Here is a 19,119-nt window from a genome sequence, read left to right as displayed (position 1 = left end):
ATTAAACGGAGGCGCAGGGTGTTTAATCACAGGAAATGTAACAATTTTGGATATGATAGGACTTAGGATTGGGATTTACGACCAATCTTTCTTAAGATAATCATTTATAATCTCGAGGCATAATTTATCACAAAACAAATCATAAAAGACATCTCTCTCTCATTTGCAGATAATTAAATAACCCGAACTAATGAAAGCACCGCGGTAAGTAGTTCATGATCTGCCATTCGTTTTGACGGCGGCGGTGTAATGGAGCGTAATTTGACAAACGATGTCTACCGACCGCGGAGTACCAGTCAACAACCAAAACCGGCGTCAAATGAATCGGCCAAAATGAACGTGTAGATCAGCCTACTGTGAGTGAATGACGACGACGCCGCAACGAGCGACCATCATCGAGACGGGACGGGACAGCCAGACCAGCAGCAGCAGGGTCCCACAAGTGTTGCGGCCAGTTATCACTGTCAGTAGTGAAACAACCGTCGCGGTGCACACTTCGTCTCTCCTCAAAGGTTTTCGTGTGCGACTTGAGTTTTGACTAGTGTCGATTTGTTTTTTTCGTTTTCACTGTTTCTTTCGTACTTTTTTTTTGTTTTATTGTTGTTGTTCTATTTTGGTTCGGATTTTTTTTTTTCGTTCATTTTATAATCAATCGGTGATAATTTTCTCAACACACAAATCGTTCGTACGAGTGTGTTTCGTGTGATAAGATACGCGCTTTTGTGGGACAAGAAGACATTTTCAGTGAAACGTACCGGGCGGCGGCAGCATTTCGGCCAAACATTTCATCTGGCAACCCCAGTTTTATGGGAGACTCTCGAGAGCTCGGTCGTCTGTCATTCTGACCTTGTTTGTTTTGAGCTTGCCAGCGCGGTATCATCTCTTGCTCTATCCACCCCAGCCTGCTGTGTGAGGAGGCTCAGTGTATGAATGTGTATGGTTTTGATTAAGGGGCTGCCACTGCTGGGAAAAACAAGAAAAGAGAGAGGAGCACTGTGGTGAGAGAAAGAGAACAGTGCCGCCAGTGGTGGATTGTGTATGTTGGCGAGCAGTTTTTGGAGTAAATCGGAGCGAATCTGACACTTTGGGAGGAAAAACGCTCCCAGCGAAAAAGGAAAAGCGCAAGGATCGAGAGTTTAGTGCATAGGAAGAGAACACAAGAAGCGAAAACGGAAATTTCGCTGCACAGAAACGGAGCTCAAGTGTTATTTAGTGTTTATATAGTTTAATTCCGCAAAACCCTAGTGAGACAATAGATTTCGTTGGATCCGGGAACCCATCCAACGCTATCCAAGATGAATAAGCTGGACTACGATGTAGATTGCTTAGAAATAAGGTAATTAAGCTACCAGCACACAGCAGATTATTGATTATAGGAGACTAGCCCCTTAATTTTCCTCTCTATAGTATTTAGCATTAGCTACTTTTTTTCCTTCTTTTCTTCTCGCACTCTGACTCTGTGTTGCCTTCCACCCCCTTTGATTCCACCCACACTGCAAAAATCACACGTAAAATCTCATCGCACAGCGATTTGCAAGACGATTTGTGCAAATTAAACAGTGTGTCTGTGTGGTTTTCTGAGGTGCCATAAAAGCCCTTCGTCTTTTTTTTGCATAAGAAAGCGAAAAACGAGACACGAGATTGACGTTCTAGTGAACAATGTCAAGTGAAACAGGGTCAGCCAAGTGCAGTCCTACTATATAACAAAAGCGAAAATTTTAAAGATCCTTTCTCCCCCCGATCACTTTTTGCAACGCAAAAGAGTCCCTCCAAAAAAGAATTTAAAAAAATCCCCAAATATCTACTAGTTTTCCCACCTTTCTTTTGTCCACAGTGACGACCTGATAAGCATGGCCGAGGACAATACGCTAGGTGAGTTGAAAAATTCAAAAATCCACAAAACTCGCCTTTATTCTAAGAAATTTTCCACCCTCTCTCTCTCTCCCCATTTTCTCTCCCCCGCAGGTGACTTTTCACATATCGACGATGAACTGCAGTTTGTAAAAAATGACGGTAATATTCTTTATCATTTTTGTGAAGCCATTCTTTGTGTGGTGTGTGCCGAGTCAACTTATCTTTTTTTTTTGTATCACAAAAAGACGTGAAAAAGGAACAATTTGTGCGAAAGTGAAATGAAAATTGCGTAGTTCGAAAAGGCAAAAAATGCATTCGCGCAAGTGAACGGAAATAATTTTATTCTTCTCGACTCTGTGCAACAAAAGCAACAAAAAAAACGAGAAAACCCCGACTCAAAGAGAATACGTGCGTAAGAAAATTGTGAATTGTTCTTCTTTCTTTTTATCTACTCTGTAGTTTGAGAATCCGTGAACAAGTGTCAAATTGCACAATGCAAGCCGCGAGCATGTTCCGACTTTTTTTTTGCGTTTATTTCCGACTAACGAAAATAGACGACAGATGTGATTGCTGACTGTGGTCGAACGAATATTTGTGGTTTACCTGTTAGCACGTTTACTTATTGTTTGGGGTGAGAGTGCCGATTGATAGTGGTCAAAGTTGAAGTTTGATAATGTTCGATGTCAGTGATCCTAGTGAAATTATTGCTGTTGAATCACAATTCGCAACCAGATGTGCTCATAATTGGTCAAAATTTTTGAAAAATAGTTTTTAAATCTTTTTTAAATAGAAACATTTTGAAAAGAGTAATGAGATAAATTTGAGCGGAGAGGTAAAATACATACAAAAATTAATGCATAATCCGGCTGTACCTGAAAATGTGTTAAACTGTTTTATCATAAATAAAAAAAAAACCGGGTTTTTTAAATTGATACTCGTAGTTCAGACTATTTTGAGCAAATTTTTGTGATTTTAAATATGCAAAAATTTCACTAGAAACCGTACTATGATTCCTGATGCAAAATATTGTCGGCTGTGACTGTAATGATGACACTTAATAAACAAAAATGAGATAAACTTCTAGAGACCGTGCAGCAAAAAATACAAAAATTTATGTAAATTTTCATCAAAATTAAAACGATAATTTATTATTGGTCAGTTACACATATTTTGAAAATTTATGTTTCTCACTTCTGGGCAAGAATAAGAATATGAAAATTTAAATTGCAAGTCATGGATTCGAAAATTTTAATGAATAAAGTTTTTAAAAACGTAGGTATGATGAAAAATCAATATTTCCCAGGAAAAAATTGTAAACGTACTTTATAAATTCACTTATTATCAAAATTAGTTAAATCAGTGCATATTTAGGCTAGCACAAATATTTTAAAGGGTTTTTGTCACCCCCACCCTTTAAAATCGGATCGGAAAGCAGGAACAAAAACATCATCATTTTAATGGAAATTAATTTAAAATGCATTCCCCTACCTTAAGAATAATTTTTAGCATTTTTGGGTTTATTCAAAAATCTTTTGAATTTTTGAAAATTTTCGTTGTACAGTACCGCAAATAGTTTTCTTATCTAAAATGTTTGTTTTTGTTGAATCTTACATTTTTTTAAAAACTAATGATTGCAAAACAAGTGAACTAGTGTAAAATTCAATTTTACAACACTTTCTTTATTCCAATGATAAGACTGTTGAATGTTTTTTTTTTCTTTTTGTTATTTTCGTTTTTTTGTGTGTGAAAAGCCTAGATGTCTCGAGATGTTGTTTACTTTCACTTGATTTTTTTTTTCACAATGAAGGGAGGGTAGCGTTAAAAGGCGATATATTACTTACTGATTATGAAAACGTTTACTGCAATACCTGCAAAAGTAAAAAAAAATATGTCAACAACATTTACTAAGCCACCATCCAGTGTTTTCGTTGTACCACACAAAGAATGATTTACTTTTTTTACCACCAGCACCAGATGTTTTGATTTTAATTATTTTTATTTTCTCTCTCTCTCGTTTCCTGTTCTCTATTCAAACAACAACTACTATCCTCACAGGAATGCTAGCACTCAGATTAATCCAAGTGGCAGATAGTTTAGACTCACCAAACTTTATCACAGGATCACCAGCTAATTCCTATCCAACGCTAACCAACTCCAGCAACGATCCTAATCAATGTAATGAGTTTTTCTTAATTTTATTTTTTTTGCTAGATTTTTTGCTCAGCAAGAGCTAATCGTTGCTACACGCAAAACACTTTGTTAATTTGAGTGTTTTTGCATGTTTGTATGGCACAAACTCGACCTGAACTTGACAACCTAGTCGAATTCCGAGTGTTGGCAACGATTGACTTTGAGCTGAGCTGTTCGATGGTGAGCGATTACTAATATTATTTTCACCCATGCAGGCTCATTCTTTGTGATCAAGAAAAACAATGACAATGCCAAGCAGGACCGCCGACCCTCCGTCAACATCAGCAGAACTGGTCCCCGGCCTGCGGACTGCCCCAGTGACTCGAACCTCAACAGAAAGGTAAGAAGAAGAAGAACGATATCTGGAAGGGTTATTCTGTGCTGTATGGGCACACTAGTCACAACACATTATCAGTAGTATAATAAACAATTAGTCATCGGCATGAAATTGCCGCTAATTTTCAGCTTCCTCTGTCCGGCAGGGAGAACCATATAGAACGCCAGACAGATCTCGGCGAGCGTTGATAAGAGGCATGCAGTAGTGGCGAAGTTGTGTATAGAGTTAAATGCTAATGCTTGCGTGGAAGCAAAATGAATTCGGTGTAAACCTTGACCCCACGTCTCAAAGTTCTTGGTCTATTAATTTGTTCCCAGGCAATACAATCAAACGGCCGCTACAAGCTTCTTCACTCTGATGCGTTACATAGATTGGCCACGACGAAAGTCGAACATTTTCGTAAACGATCAATTGAACCCACCCCAGCCCCCTTGTGGGACGTATGTACGACGTTTGCACAAGACGTGCTGAGTTGCTCTTTGAGACGTTGAAGTTTGAAGGGTCTTAAATAAAGTTTCTTGGAGTTAGCAAAAACAGTTAGGTTCTATGGTTCTTAACAACTTAATCCAAGTCTGATACATATTATACTTTTCAATAATTTCGCTGCCGGCCAGCACACAAACACACACAAAATAACGCTAAAAAAGTTTTACTCGTTCTTCAAAATATGCAGGTGACAAAAACCATTGTTGGATAATAAAATAACAACAAAACAAGGAAAATCTGTAAAAAATAAATTTCAGGCAATTCTTTGGACAAATCTCGATTTCACCCCACACTGCCCTAACCTGTCATGCCGCCGTAACCTTTCGCACCTTAACCAAGCACAATCATCGCAGCTGTAGAGTGACACGCATTCAGCCTGCACTGTACGCACCACTCAAGTACTTACTGGTGCTGATGCGGGGTGCGGGTGACCGGAAGAGGGACCCCGATCAATACCACCCCCTCATCCCACCAACCCCCCGCGGTGCGTCAAATGATAGCGCACCTTAATACCATACACTTACACGTGCGCGCCGCGATCCGACTCCGACTCTTGTCGCGATCACTGAGTAGGTAATTAATTATGTTGAAATGCACTTATTCCGAGGTGCCGGCGCAGAATGACACTGCAATTGGCCTGTGTGGAACTGCAGTTTTTGGGGTGACGGAGGAAGGGTCAGGCGGGCAGGCTCGCCACACCGTATAGACACTGATCAGACAGAGTGGCTGACTCTCCTCTCGTCGTCGTCGTCGCAATTGTGGCGGTCTGCACAGTCTGATCGCTGCTGTCTGATCGACTTTGTCTCGATGGAACTCAACCTGAGCTGAGCTGAGTCAGAGAGTCGGTCAAGAGTGTGGTGTTTGTACCCTCATACCTCTTCCTGACCTCTCCCCGTGCTACTTGGTAGTGCTGCGGTGACCTGACCGGTTCAGCAGTCAGTGTTTGTTATGCTGAGCGTACTGGAATGGAAACAGGTTGTGTGAACTTGACGAATTTATTTCTTTTTCAAGCTCTTCTATAGCTGCGGGCTCAACCTTACGGTCGATTTGCTGATGTTTGAGTTCACTTTTTTTTATCTCTCTCTTCGTTTTGCACAAGTATTGACCACAGTCATTGATGTATGGAGTGCCGTGTATTGAGAGGGGTAAAAAAACAAAATAGAAACAACTGCGGACTATTAATTAAGAGAGTTAGTTTAATTTGAAGGCAATCTCGAGAATTGGCGTTCTTAATGGTAGGGTTGCTCCCAGAGGAAACAAAATTTACAAAATTTACAAAATTTACAAAATTTACAAAATTTACAAAATTTACAAAATTTACAAAATTTACAAAATTTACAAAATTTACAAAATTTACAAAATTTACAAAATTTACAAAATTTACAAAATTTACAAAATTTACAAAATTTACAAAATTTACAAAATTTACAAAATTTACAAAATTTACAAAATTTACAAAATTTACAAAATTTACAAAATTTACAAAATTTACAAAATTTACAAAATTTACAAAATTTACAAAATTTACAAAATTTACAAAATTTACAAAATTTACAAAATTTACAAAATTTACAAAATTTACAAAATTTACAAAATTTACAAAATTTACAAAATTTACAAAATTTACAAAATTTACAAAATTTACAAAATTTACAAAATTTACAAAATTTACAAAATTTACAAAATTTACAAAATTTACAAAATTTACAAAATTTACAAAATTTACAAAATTTACAAAATTTACAAAATTTACAAAATTTACAAAATTTACAAAATTTACAAAATTTACAAAATTTACAAAATTTACAAAATTTACAAAATTTACAAAATTTACAAAATTTACAAAATTTACAAAATTTACAAAATTTACAAAATTTACAAAATTTACAAAATTTACAAAATTTACAAAATTTACAAAATTTACAAAATTTACAAAATTTACAAAATTTACAAAATTTACAAAATTTACAAAATTTACAAAATTTACAAAATTTACAAAATTTACAAAATTTACAAAATTTACAAAATTTACAAAATTTACAAAATTTACAAAATTTACAAAATTTACAAAATTTACAAAATTTACAAAATTTACAAAATTTACAAAATTTACAAAATTTACAAAATTTACAAAATTTACAAAATTTACAAAATTTACAAAATTTACAAAATTTACAAAATTTACAAAATTTACAAAATTTACAAAATTTACAAAATTTACAAAATTTACAAAATTTACAAAATTTACAAAATTTACAAAATTTACAAAATTTACAAAATTTGCAAAATTTGCTAAATTTACAAAATTTACAAAATTTACAAACTGCTCCTTTGAAAAAAAAAAACTTACCTTTGATTTGAATTTTGTCTAAATTTCTTCTTTTCAACTGAATAACCATTTATTTCACTGTAACTGTTGTAAGTCGCCGTTTCAAAACAACTTCCCCCATTGATAAATCATTCGGGGTAAACGCGAGCAATGTCACGCTCAATGCGAACTGGCCTGCCGCCGATTGGCCGTAAGCCGTAAGTCCATGCTAAATTCGTTCCCAATTTCGAGACAATTCTCCAAAAAAATACGCCCAAAGAAAAAGAAATCGACTTGTTGTTGCTGCGAGCGCTTGCATGAAAAATCCAACCAAACCGTCTCCAAACCGATTCGACGACATTAATCGCTTCATTTGCAAATCGGCCGCCAAACAGACCCGACAATTTGGGTCTCTGAACGCCTACACACTGGGGCTTGGGCTTTGACTCAACTTTCGAGTGAGACAGACTGCCTAGAGCCAGCAGTTTACCGAGTAGAAAGCAACGGAAATTTGATGAAAGAGAGTCGTCAGGTAATTGTTCGTTACAATGAGGACCTTCCATATTTTGACATGTAATTTCGATCCGAAATTTGAGGGCATTTTTAGTTTTTCTTAACAATCGATTAAAATACTGAGTGAAGGAATAAATCAGTTTTGGCGGTGGTTAATCGACCACTCAAAGAGATTGCCCTGTCGGTTGCAGTTGGCGCGTTTCGTGTTGTTACCTTAATCGATGTCAAGGCTCGCCTGGCTCCGAACAAAACATAAAAAATAGCACACCCCGCGTGCGAATCGATCAATTAGACGCGCATTTCAGAATTTTTGTACGCACACACCTTCAATCACTGGTGAATGGGCGCTTGATTGTGTGCAGCAAATGTTGCAGTTTTTTGTGCACAGAAAAAAGTTTTAATTTAACTCTTTAGAAATATTATTTCAAATTAGAAGTACATAAAACCTTTTCAGAAAATCATGAAAAATAAAAAAAATCAGAATTTATATATTTTTAACCGTGCGTCAGAGGTCTAAAACTACAGTCTCTGCAATCAGTGCACAAAAGTCTCGTGTGTATGATCTTAATCTTCTACACAGAGTCAACCTTTTTCAGGTGCGCACGCTTGGTTTATAAAAAAAAAAACAGAACAGAACGCATGCACTCTACACACACTTTGTATAAAGCTCGGAGTGCCGATCGCGTGCTTCCATAATAATCGACAAGCTTTTGCCGGTTTACCTTTCTCGGACGGCGGCGGATGCTGCGGCCGCTGCATGAGGGCTTTAATTAGGGGCAACAGGGGTGCAACGTCGAATTAAATATTAAAATATTTAGATTTTATAATTTTGATTTTTTTGGAAAACTTCTTCATTAGTTCTTCAGTAATTTTAAATTGACAATTAAGAGTTTGCATACCACTCGAGAATCCTAGCAAAGTAAATTTGTCAACGATTCAAACATGTTTACTAGGCTTAGTGATTTTTCACGCGAAGAAATGGCAAATTTCACGGAGACCCTAATTTTAAAACACAAAATTTCACGGAAATTTCGCGCAACGTGAAATTTACACAAAAAAAATGTTTCGTGGTTATGGATCAGCTGACTATTCAAAATACTAAATTAAAAATCAATAGGCAAAAATAATTTAATCTATTACGAAATATACAAAATGTTATTCAATATCAAACAAAAAAAGTGTTTTTTTTACCTTCCACGGGAATTATTCACCCAAATAATCAAATTTTGTGAAAATTGAAGAGACTCCGAAAAAATCTGAAATGTTCATAAAATGTGACTCTATGACCTAAACTATCAAGCTTGAGATGAAGGGGGATTTTTTTTATAGAAATTCACCCTTTTTCCCGAGCTTGGGAGTTTCAGGTGTGAAAGATTTAAAAAAAAACTTCTTATTAAATCTTGAATAAATCAAGCTTGATTTTTTTTTTTTCAAAGTATTCCTATCACATAAAAAAGGTATGAAATTGTTATGCGAATGAAAATCGTTCTAAATTTACTTATTTCCTTTAAAAAACTAATAAACTATCTTTGTGATTACTTGATGCTTCCAAAAATATGTGTTTTAATTTAACTAATTTTTGTTAACATCATTTAAGTATTCGCAGCATTTACTTCACAATAATTATTGTAACAATTTAAAATTAATTAATTCTAATGAAATTTTCGTAAAAAGTCTTAATGGATGAAATATTTATCATGTTGTTATTTCACTGAATTGATTTGAGAAAACTGATAAATTTCACGGGATTTCACGGAAATCTTCAAATTTCACGCTGTCCGCAAAATCGTGAAAATTCACTAACCCTAATGTTTACGATCAGTGTTTTTTTTTTCTTGAAAATATTGTAGTCTATTTGATTTAATTTTTATTTTTCCAGTTTCCTCCTTCAAAAATAAAAAAAAATATTTGGGAATAAATGGCTGTTACAAATATTGTTCAAACAAACACTTTAAATTTAAAAGCAAACTCAAGTGCAGTCAGCTAAATCAATTTAAAATGCATTCCTCTGCGTTTAGAATACTTTTTGAGCATGTTCAAAAAAATCTTTTCAAAATGCAAATTGTGGAGAATATATTAGATTACATGTCATTGCAAATCATTAAAATGATTTTTTTTGCATTTGGTTTTTTAGAATTTAATGAATCGCTTTTTATTACGTCCAGACTCGATTAACGTCATGATTCGAAATCCGGACACTTAGTAGCATATCATTTTTTTATAGCTGGCAAAAAATCATGTAATAAGTTGGAAATGTAAGAAAATAACATCAATGTAGAAATAACATCAGAATATAGTATAAACAGCCAGTTTTAAGAGAATGCATGCAAAATATGTCTTTTCTAACAATAATTATTTTATAATTTTATTTTGTTGTGCTCCGAATCCCGGACACCGATTAAAGCTGATTGGAAATCCGGACACTATTGCTTCGAATTCCGGACACTCGATGTTGCTTATGAATCGCACAAATTTGGACTGAATTGTTAGTGAATGGCATTCTTTAGGTCTCAAATAAGCTGTAAATATCAAAATAATCGTCATTTTATATAAAAATTTGCTGGAATTTAAGGAAATCAAAACCATAAATTTCTGCTTTGCCTTTCCGGTGCTTCGGACGCCTATGAAATGTTTCAGTGAAATGTTTCACATTTTTGGTAAACTTATAAATTTTTATTTTATTGTTTTGGCATTAACTACAGCGTTCAAACAAACTTTAAATGAAAGTTGATGTCAGAATTCATCAAATTACACAGATGTGACATCCAAAATACAAACATATATCCAAGTAAATTATAAAACAAGATGAGGTGTCGGGGTTTCGAAGCGTCCGGGAATTCATCATCACCATTTTAGCTGCCATCTTGAATCTAAAAATTCTTAAACAGTTCAGTGTGGTTTAGTGGACTATCAACATTGAGACAACGAAAAAAAATCATGATTTGGTTAGATAAAAAAGATTAGTGAACTGTTTCTAATGTCTTCAGTTAATCGAGTATAAGTGTCTAAACTTTTTTTATCTGCTTCAGAACTTAAAAAAAAATAAATAAAAAGAAGCAGGTCCTATCTTTCACAGCAGACTTGTCACAAAATAGCATACAAACGAAAACCTTAAATCTGTACTGCCCATTTTTTGCATAATTTTTTCATTCCATTATTATTTCTCTATTCAACTAAATTTAATTATTAGGTATTTCTAACATGTATATACCATATTTTTAAAAGCGTATTTGGAGTTAATGAGAGCATTTTTTTTTTAAAGTTCGACATGGAACATTTACAATTGCTTCAATTATGATTTCATTAGGAATTTGAGAAAAATAAGACTCTTTCTGAAACATAAATGTAATTAGTAAATGAATGTATTGGATATACATTTTTTTTTTAAATTTAGATTTAATTCAGTATTTTATTTCAAGAATTTATAGCTGGAAAGACTAGATACTGATACTTAAAAATTAAATTAATACGGGTATTTTGGGTAATTTTTTATTTTCTTGCAGGATTAAAAAAACGACTGAATATTTAGTAAATTCACACCTGTTACAAAAAAACAGATACTTTTACAAGGTATCAAACTTTCAGTTCTCAGCAACTACAATTATCATCGAACCGTCGAAATTTCATCTCCCAACTTTCACTGCTTTTCTTTCGGTCGCAAAATTCTTAGCAAAATGAATTGCCAATTCCACAATTCCGTGTGACGCAGTTTAACGGGAAGTAATGCGTGGTAGGTTCGCAATCTCTCGTTTTTTATTGCGGAAAACAAAAGAATCTTCGGCGAGTGTTCGTGAACGAGGAAAAGAGAAGAAGTGATAAAAAGAGAATGCTCATGCTGGACGCTCATTATCAAGTATCACGAGATAAAAGATGAGAACACACTAGCTTTAGTGACGGTCGCTATACCTTCTGATATTTTGGTGCAGGAATCATCAATTGATAGTTTTTTCTATCACACATTTACAACACTGCACATGAAAAGTTTCAAACATGAAATCTGAAGGTTTTTTGAGACTGTTAATTTGATAATTTCGAGAATTTATTCAAGAACGTTCCATCACCATGAAGCATTTTTGTTTGGTTTTTGCGATTGTAGAGTTCCTTCTTGGTTACATTTTGCCATACATTTTATTAGCAAATTAGGTTTTTACAATCCTAAATTCAATATCAATATTTTGATATTTTTTATTGTTATGATTAAAAAATAATGATGAAAAACTTATTTAACAAAATATTAGTTTTTCACAAACTACCGTCAAGTGGGGCGAACTGGGACACATGGGGCGAATTGGGACAGCAGTTTTAACCATGTTAGAGCACAATATTTTGATTTTTCTGGTAGGTTTCAGATAGAACATACTCAGACCAACAAAATGTGTACATCCATTTCCAAATTTGAAACCTTTAAGTGCTCTAAACACTGCTGTCCCTATTCAGACTGTAGTCCCGATTCGCCCCAGATGACGGTACGTCTTGTGATCACCGAAAATTATGAACGTTGCTAATTGCCACAAAATTCGCCAAATAATCTAAATTATCTAATGTAGACTAATTTGCGATTCACGTTATTGCGTTTAGGAAAAAAACAAAAGTGGAAAGTGGAAGTCAGTCAGTTTCGAAACTGGTATGATGCCCCGGGCCAAAATAAAGCTGAACCTTCTAACTTTGCGGAGGGCAATGACAGAGCGCATTTCGGTGTCGACTTATCAGCGGCGGCGCGGGGATGTCTAATTAATCTCCTCCTCGCGGCGCCAAACTGGGCAATTATTATAATACAGCTTTGCGCCACCAGCATCATCGGTTCTGCATTCTGAATATCTCCGCGCATGATGGTGCTGGTTGACTAATCGAGGTCTGGCGCGACTTTTGACTCTCGACTATCAACTAACGGTGTGATTCGACACAGGGACGGGGAGTTTCACCTCAGTTTTGTGCAAACGCCTGCAGGATTCACAACGTGCCCTGCACATGTGAAGTGTGTCACATTACGTCATTAGAAACCACACCAAATGCCGCTCCAGACTGGGCTGCAGTCGGAATACCTGAGTGGCGTGGAAGATTTGGCCGTCAGTTGAGTTGAGTTGAGTTCAGCGAGCGAACGAGCTCGTGAACAATAAATTATGTAATTGACTTAATAAAATTATGATAACCTTGCGGTAATTTGTGTTGCTAATCGCGCTGCAAAACGCTGCGGCCATCCCGTGCGCTAGTCGTCGCAGTGTTATATGAGGACATACTCGGTCGGTACTTGCAACACCGTTCGTCACATTATACTTGTTCTGCGCTTGGGCAACCCACCCAGTGTGACAGCTTCTAGTGGGAAAGCGTTGATTTAGATCGCGTTAGCAAATTTGTAGAGCCACACGCCACGGGCTGTGTGGGGAGGAAGAATTCATTAATTACTAATCGATTTCGTTCTGCATTGATTATAGCAAAACCGATCCGATCACCATCACCGGTTCAAAATGCACCCACCTGGCTAATGCTAGTAGGTGACTAGAAGTGACCAGGTAACAAAAAGGGGTACCTAATAAGATTAATGTGTATGGTATGCGTCAGTCAAGCCAAGCTTCAGATCTTGGTATTATGAAGCACTTGAACAACCACCAAAGTGCTCGCTTCCTTTGCGCAACAGTAACAACAGTGTCTGTCTCGCAGCCAACGACGAAATCGTTCACACAGTTATCAGAATGACCTGAATTGCGCATTAAAAAGGGAGTAGTATAGTTTTCTGATGCCTCCACCACCAATCTGGCATGTCTCCCAAAGAGCACATGCACGAAGGTAAACACCACTCGTCGAGGATCGAAGGTTGTTACCAAAACCCACTCCTCGGCACCGTCGTCGTCGTCGTAGTAGGCCCTGGGGTATGCACCGCGTCGATTGATCCAATGGTGATAAGATAACGCGCGGCTAAGCTGCTTCTTAAGAAGCCGGCTCAGGTGGCAACAGGCTGGCGGCTTTGAAATGCGGTTACTTTGTGGTGTTAAAACCGGACGTTTCCTCTTTTACTTCCTTTTTCTGCGGTTTGGTTAAACTGGATAAAATTGGGAGTTTCATAAGACCAGATTAAAGTAAAGGAGAGACTTGATTTGTTTATACCATGTGATCTAGAAAGTGTAATCAAAGATGGCGGAGGAGGAATATTAATAATATTCATATTCAATATTATACTCAGTCTCAGAGTGACTTTGGAGAATTCTATACCCACAACAAACTATCGAGAAAAAAAGATGTCGAATTTAACTGAAAATAATGCTCGTTCCTAGAGAAAATGTCTCTCAAGTTTAAACACACACACCAACAAGTTGTTTTTTTGTTCATTTAAATAGTTTATCTCATTGAGAGGCTTATGGTTCTTATCGAAGAACTCGAGATTCTGATGTTGATTTTTTTTGGATGGGAGGACTCTTTTGAGAAATAAACTCTCAGTTGTCGCGTGCTTTATTCTCTTAGTCCTCGTAGAGCCTCCAGTCCGTGCACCAGAACTATTGAAAACACTCTTCCCAATGATAATTTCGAGTATTTTTCTGTATTTCTTCGCAGGGAAAAACTCATCACCAAACTGACGACAAACGAGGAGTGAAAGAGGTGAATAAATTAGAACAAACAAGATCTGACAGTATTGATGGTGACAAATCGCGAATTATTTACTATTTTAAAGTTTTTTTTCTTCAGAATATGGCCGAATTGCTAAATAAAAAATAGTTTCGAGTTTAAATATCTTACCCAACATTTGACAAAGTCGTGTAAACTTTAAAATTACGGTGTCTATACCAAAAAACCTAAATCTGAAAATATTTTTATCTGATTCCTCGGTAAATTTTATCTAACATACTCGAAAATGGGAGGAGTTCATTAACATTGCTCTCGCGCAAAAAATGAGAAAAGGACGAAAACGAGAAAAAGAATCTACGTTTTCACTAAAACTGCTATAACATTAAAATTTCCGCAATGACCTTTACGTTTGATACCCAAAAGTAGCGTCTTTCAACCAAGTCCAAGATAATAAGTAACATTTTTCAAAAAAGAACTCGAAAAGTAAAACAAATTCAGCTGGCCTCCACAGATCATTTTTAAAACCAAAAGGGTGCTGTGTCCTGTCCCTCGTTTGGTCCATGATAGAGCTTTCAGACCAAATCTGTCAGACCAACGAGTAAAAAGTAAACAATCTTGGTTTTTGACTTAGGTGCAAACGGATCAGAAAAAGACATTTTTTTATTTCTTCAACTGGTTTAGAGTTACAAATTAATGTGTGGACTAGATAATGATCAAAAAATTCGGCAGTTCCAATTGTTGAAATGCGTATGTGGCCTTTTCAAATATTACTCTAGATTTTTAAATTCAAAAAAGTGAAAATTCGATTATTCAGTACAAGGGTGAAGTTGTAAACAATCGTAAAAATGTGAATATCTGGAAATTCAAAAATTAAAATTATTCAAAATCGTAAATTCAAAACTACGAAACTTTTTAAACAAAAGAAGAGTCTGTACAAAAATTGGATGGATTTTATATTGACATTTTTTGGAATGTGTAAAGGGGCTATTTCTTAACTTAATTTTAACATGTTAAGGTTAAGATTCCATAGGTCGCCTTCCTTAAATTGTAATGATGAGGTCCAGCTTGTGACGATACACCACCTTCCCGTTACTAATCAATCCAAAAGGGAAAAGATCACCAGTAGGGTGACAATAACAATATCGATATGAGGGATACCTTCTGACTCGATTCCTTAGGCAAAAATAAGTAACTGTGCCGTTATAGATCGTTAAAGTTGGTGAAAAACAATCTTTTCATACAACAACATCTTCTTTAAATCGTTAATAATTCGTCAGGGTTAGCTCGGATCGTTTTGCGGTCTTGGACAAAGTTGTTTGTTATAAAATTTTGCATAAGAATCTCATACTTGCCAATCAGACGCATTCCATACATTTTTGCGATTTTCCCCATACAAACTTCTCGGGAACGATCAATAGCGACCCTTAAACCTTAACCCTCTACAACCCAACCCCGCCTTTAGACGGGCTTTGATGTAAAAATGCCTCTACGATTTTTTAAACAATTTTGATGATAATGGTGCCATTTTATAGCAGAAAATGTGAAAACCAAGCACAAAATTGAATTGAATGTAATGATAGGAGGTGGAGGAATAGGCCAAATACTACTTAAAACAAACATAAACTAAAGAAGATAAATGCAAATTAAAATACATAAAATGAAACAAGAAAAACATAGAACCAGAAAAGTAAAGGTTTTCGTAGAACAAAAGTTGCTCAAAATTATTCAAAATCGTACCATGGGATTTGACCACTTTGTTCGTGGTTTCCATTTTCATGAACGCTTGTTCACGATTTTGGGAACTCTTTTTTCTCCGTGTACCTGGCTCGTTTGGATAACCGTGTGAAATTTTGGATAGAACAAAGTTTTTCGTGAAAATAACTTTTCAAAACAGGCTTAGGAAAATCGAGTTCGAACTTTTGAAAATTCAGTTTTTAAGTAACAAGCCCGTTTTTTTCTCTCCTTCTGTTTCAGCAACGAGATGACCGACGACGAGCCAACCACAACGAAATCGAGCGACGACGGCGGGACAAGATCAACAACTGGATCCACGAGCTGAACAAGATCATCCCGGCGGAGCATATGAACAGCCCGCCGTCGGACTCGCAGCAAAACAAGCAGAACGGTGGCACCGGCGACAACCTCTCCAAGGGTGGCATCCTGGCCAAGGCCTGCGAGTACATCACCCGGTTGAAGGACACCAGCGACAAACTCACCGAGTGCCTTGCCGAGAAGGACCAGATCCTGCTGGAGAATCTGCAGCTCAAGGAGAGCATAAACCAGCTGCTGACGGAGAACAAGCGGTTACAGTCGGAGCTGCAGTTTGCGCTCGCCACCAACGTCAAGATCGAGTCGTAGCCATCGTCAAACAGTCATTACCATGTTATCATAGTTTAAATTACACACACGCAACTGTATAATAGGTATTAGGGAGGTGTGAGCGGAACGAGTGAGAAAGAAAGTGAGTAACTTAGAAAAAAAAAAACACATTAACGAATGTTGTGCGCGCGAATCAAACTCAATCCACCGCGCGCCAGAAACGGAATCAGTAAGTTGTAAGTATTCATCATCCGAGTTGATTATTCGATCAATTTACCATAAAGCGTTATTTGTTAAACTATTATTGCACGGATCGAACCAGACATATACATACATACATACGAACGAAACTGTTGTGAGCCGCAAGAACGGAGGAACGGAAAAGCCAAACATATGAAGAAGAAGAAGAAGAAGTGTCACACACTCAATCACACAAAAAATCGAATTCAAACGTCTAGACGTACATTGTTGAGCCCCTATATTGGAGGAATTAAGTGTAAACCTACCCACAGAATACTCTATCCAAAAAAAACCATAGTCAGAACGAACAACACAATACACCACCACGATTTGGCCAAATTTGCCCAACATTGTCATGTATTTGATGAGGCGCGCTTCTTTATTCGTCGATGTCCCCTTCCTTCTCGGTTCTTGTAGAACAGCTCCCGTTTTTGTTTCGCGATGATACAAAATTCCTGCCTAAGTTTAATATAGGTGCTTTTAACTGTAAATATTTGTCTTTTGTTTTCGTAGTTCATAACTAATGGAGGAACCTACCAGTCTGTAGTGTTGTGTTGATTTTAGTTTGTGTTTGGGAAAGTTTTTTTTTAACTGCTGCTTGGACGTCAGAACGTTGGTCGATAGTTGGTTAAAGTTGTTCTGGAATAGTTTTCGGAGACGCTTTCCAAATTTAGTTTTCAAAGCCACGTTTTGTTGGCAAGTTACGCTGCTGCATTCAGCTCCAATTATTATGATGATAACATAAAGCATACAGCAACTCTCTTAATCTTGTGTCCCTCACGAAGTTGTGTGAAGTATAGAAATTTGTGTACAATATCACTTAGCTGCGCGCGGAGAGGTATTTGGGGTGGTTAGTGGCAATATTTGGCCACATCTCACAAGCCATGCTGATCATGGAGCAGCAGCAATAATGGCGCTGTAGCGAACCAAAAGGTGCTAACTCGAGCTATTAGGCATCGGGACCGCACACACAAACTGGAATCGTTTCTAGGCTCGATGGAGCGCGATCAATGTAAGGTCGTGATCGATTTCTCTGTAAAGCGATGTGTCTCCACGATATCGATTCGCTGTTTCGAAAAGGGTGATAATTGATTTATCCCCGAGGTATGTCGAGCAAGTGGCGATCGGTAACAACGGCCGTAAAGCGAAGGCACTTGGCGACCGAGTCTAGCTGAGCTCTGCTCGCGACGGTGACAAATATTTGTCTAGTCTACGCGCGGAGATCGTTTTTTTCCGTGTCCTTCAGGGAACTTCCTCACCGGTCTGACCTCGCGCGTCTCTCATTCCAGTCTACTCTTCTAATTTACAGTCAGTTATCTTGGCCCGTCCCAGATCGCTGCAGCTGCTTATTTAAAGTTGGGAAATCCTTCACCATTCAACTGATAAGAGTTGTTTAACCTACCCGAAAAAAAAACTTATCTTGTCACATTGTGCCATCGTACATCTCAATTGTGTGGCATCTGTTTTGTAATTAAATTAACTTCAGAAAGACCAATCCAATCAATTCAATCATCTTCCGAAGCGGCGACATCTTCATAAGCGAAACGAGTTGGAACGCAAAACATCGAGGCCGGACACCAAGTGGGTGTGATATTGTTTATCAGCGCTGAGCGACGTATTTCATTCATATGATTTGGATGACGTGTTGTTGTCGTTATCAAGTTCGGCGGAGCGGAGTACCTTTAGTTTCAGGTGCTTCCACGCGGTTTCGGGCGCTGTTTGTGTAACGAATCGTGACGGGATTAGACACTAGACTCTTCACATTCTTCTGGACAAACTTTGAACGCGACACATCTTACGGTTCAGTTTTGTGTGCCCCCACCCCGTTCTATCTTATCGTAAAACGTGGCTTAAGAATATAAGCATGTTTAAGGTATAGCGCAAAATTAATCGGTATTTCCTAAAGGGAATCAAGAAAGCTTCCGAGCGATGAACCGCGGTGAGTTGACAGCCGGCGCCGGCTTAGCGTTAGTCCGCGGACAAACGGACGTGAAACAAATTTCATATTTTTTTACCGTAAATGATTTTTTAAACATTCAACGTAGAGACTTTTCAAAACCCCAAAACAGAATTTGCATCATAACGATGCTTAGAACAAGAGAGCACAGAGTCATCGATAAGCAGTTATTGTTAACGTCCGTTATGGCAATTTTGATATAAGCGGTTTGACATTAATTCAGTTTCCACCGTCGTGACGTTTTTAAGCTATCTGAAAATCAAGATTTTTCAAAGGTCCAATAAACAAAACTTTAGTTTTTTTTGCTTATTGGGTGTTTTTGAATATCCCTGAGCTAGAATCTTTAATTTTTTACAA

At 36.9% G+C, this 19,119-nt stretch overlaps 1 protein-coding gene across 2 annotated transcripts; it reads left to right on the top strand.

The window, feature by feature from the left end:
• The first annotated feature begins 456 nt into the window (after positions 1-456).
• LOC6046099 (upstream stimulatory factor 1) lies at positions 457-17,296 on the top strand. Of its 2 annotated transcripts, XM_038259792.1 has the most exons (7): positions 457-1,336; positions 1,835-1,872; positions 1,966-2,013; positions 3,910-4,029; positions 4,260-4,384; positions 14,235-14,279; positions 16,221-17,296. In XM_038259792.1, the coding sequence occupies exons 1-7, from the start codon at positions 1,296-1,298 to the stop codon at positions 16,602-16,604; spliced, it is 801 nt and encodes a 266-aa protein (XP_038115720.1). In that variant the 5' UTR covers positions 457-1,295; the 3' UTR covers positions 16,605-17,296. The 2 variants fall into 2 exon arrangements, with proteins under 2 accessions (XP_038115720.1, XP_038115721.1); XM_038259793.1 differs by lacking the exon at positions 14,235-14,279 and having other exon boundaries at positions 459-1,336.
• Positions 17,297-19,119: the final 1,823 nt, after the last annotated feature.

This window comes from Culex quinquefasciatus, chromosome 3 (assembly GCF_015732765.1).
Source record: "Culex quinquefasciatus strain JHB chromosome 3, VPISU_Cqui_1.0_pri_paternal, whole genome shotgun sequence".
Lineage (NCBI taxonomy): Eukaryota > Metazoa > Arthropoda > Insecta > Diptera > Culicidae > Culex > Culex quinquefasciatus.
Note: the sequence above shows the minus strand (reverse complement) of the source record. Positions and strands in the feature narration are given on the sequence as shown.

Bases quoted from the DNA above. Each gene is read 5' to 3' on its own strand.
- LOC6046099 (XM_038259792.1), top strand. From the start codon at position 1,296: ATGAATAAGCTGGACTACGATGTAGATTGCTTAGAAATAAG. The intron at 4,030-4,259 runs GTAATGAGTTTT...TCACCCATGCAG, and splicing joins CAGCAACGATCCTAATCAAT to GCTCATTCTTTGTGATCAAG. The intron at 4,385-14,234 runs GTAAGAAGAAGA...ATTTCTTCGCAG, and splicing joins ACTCGAACCTCAACAGAAAG to GGAAAAACTCATCACCAAAC.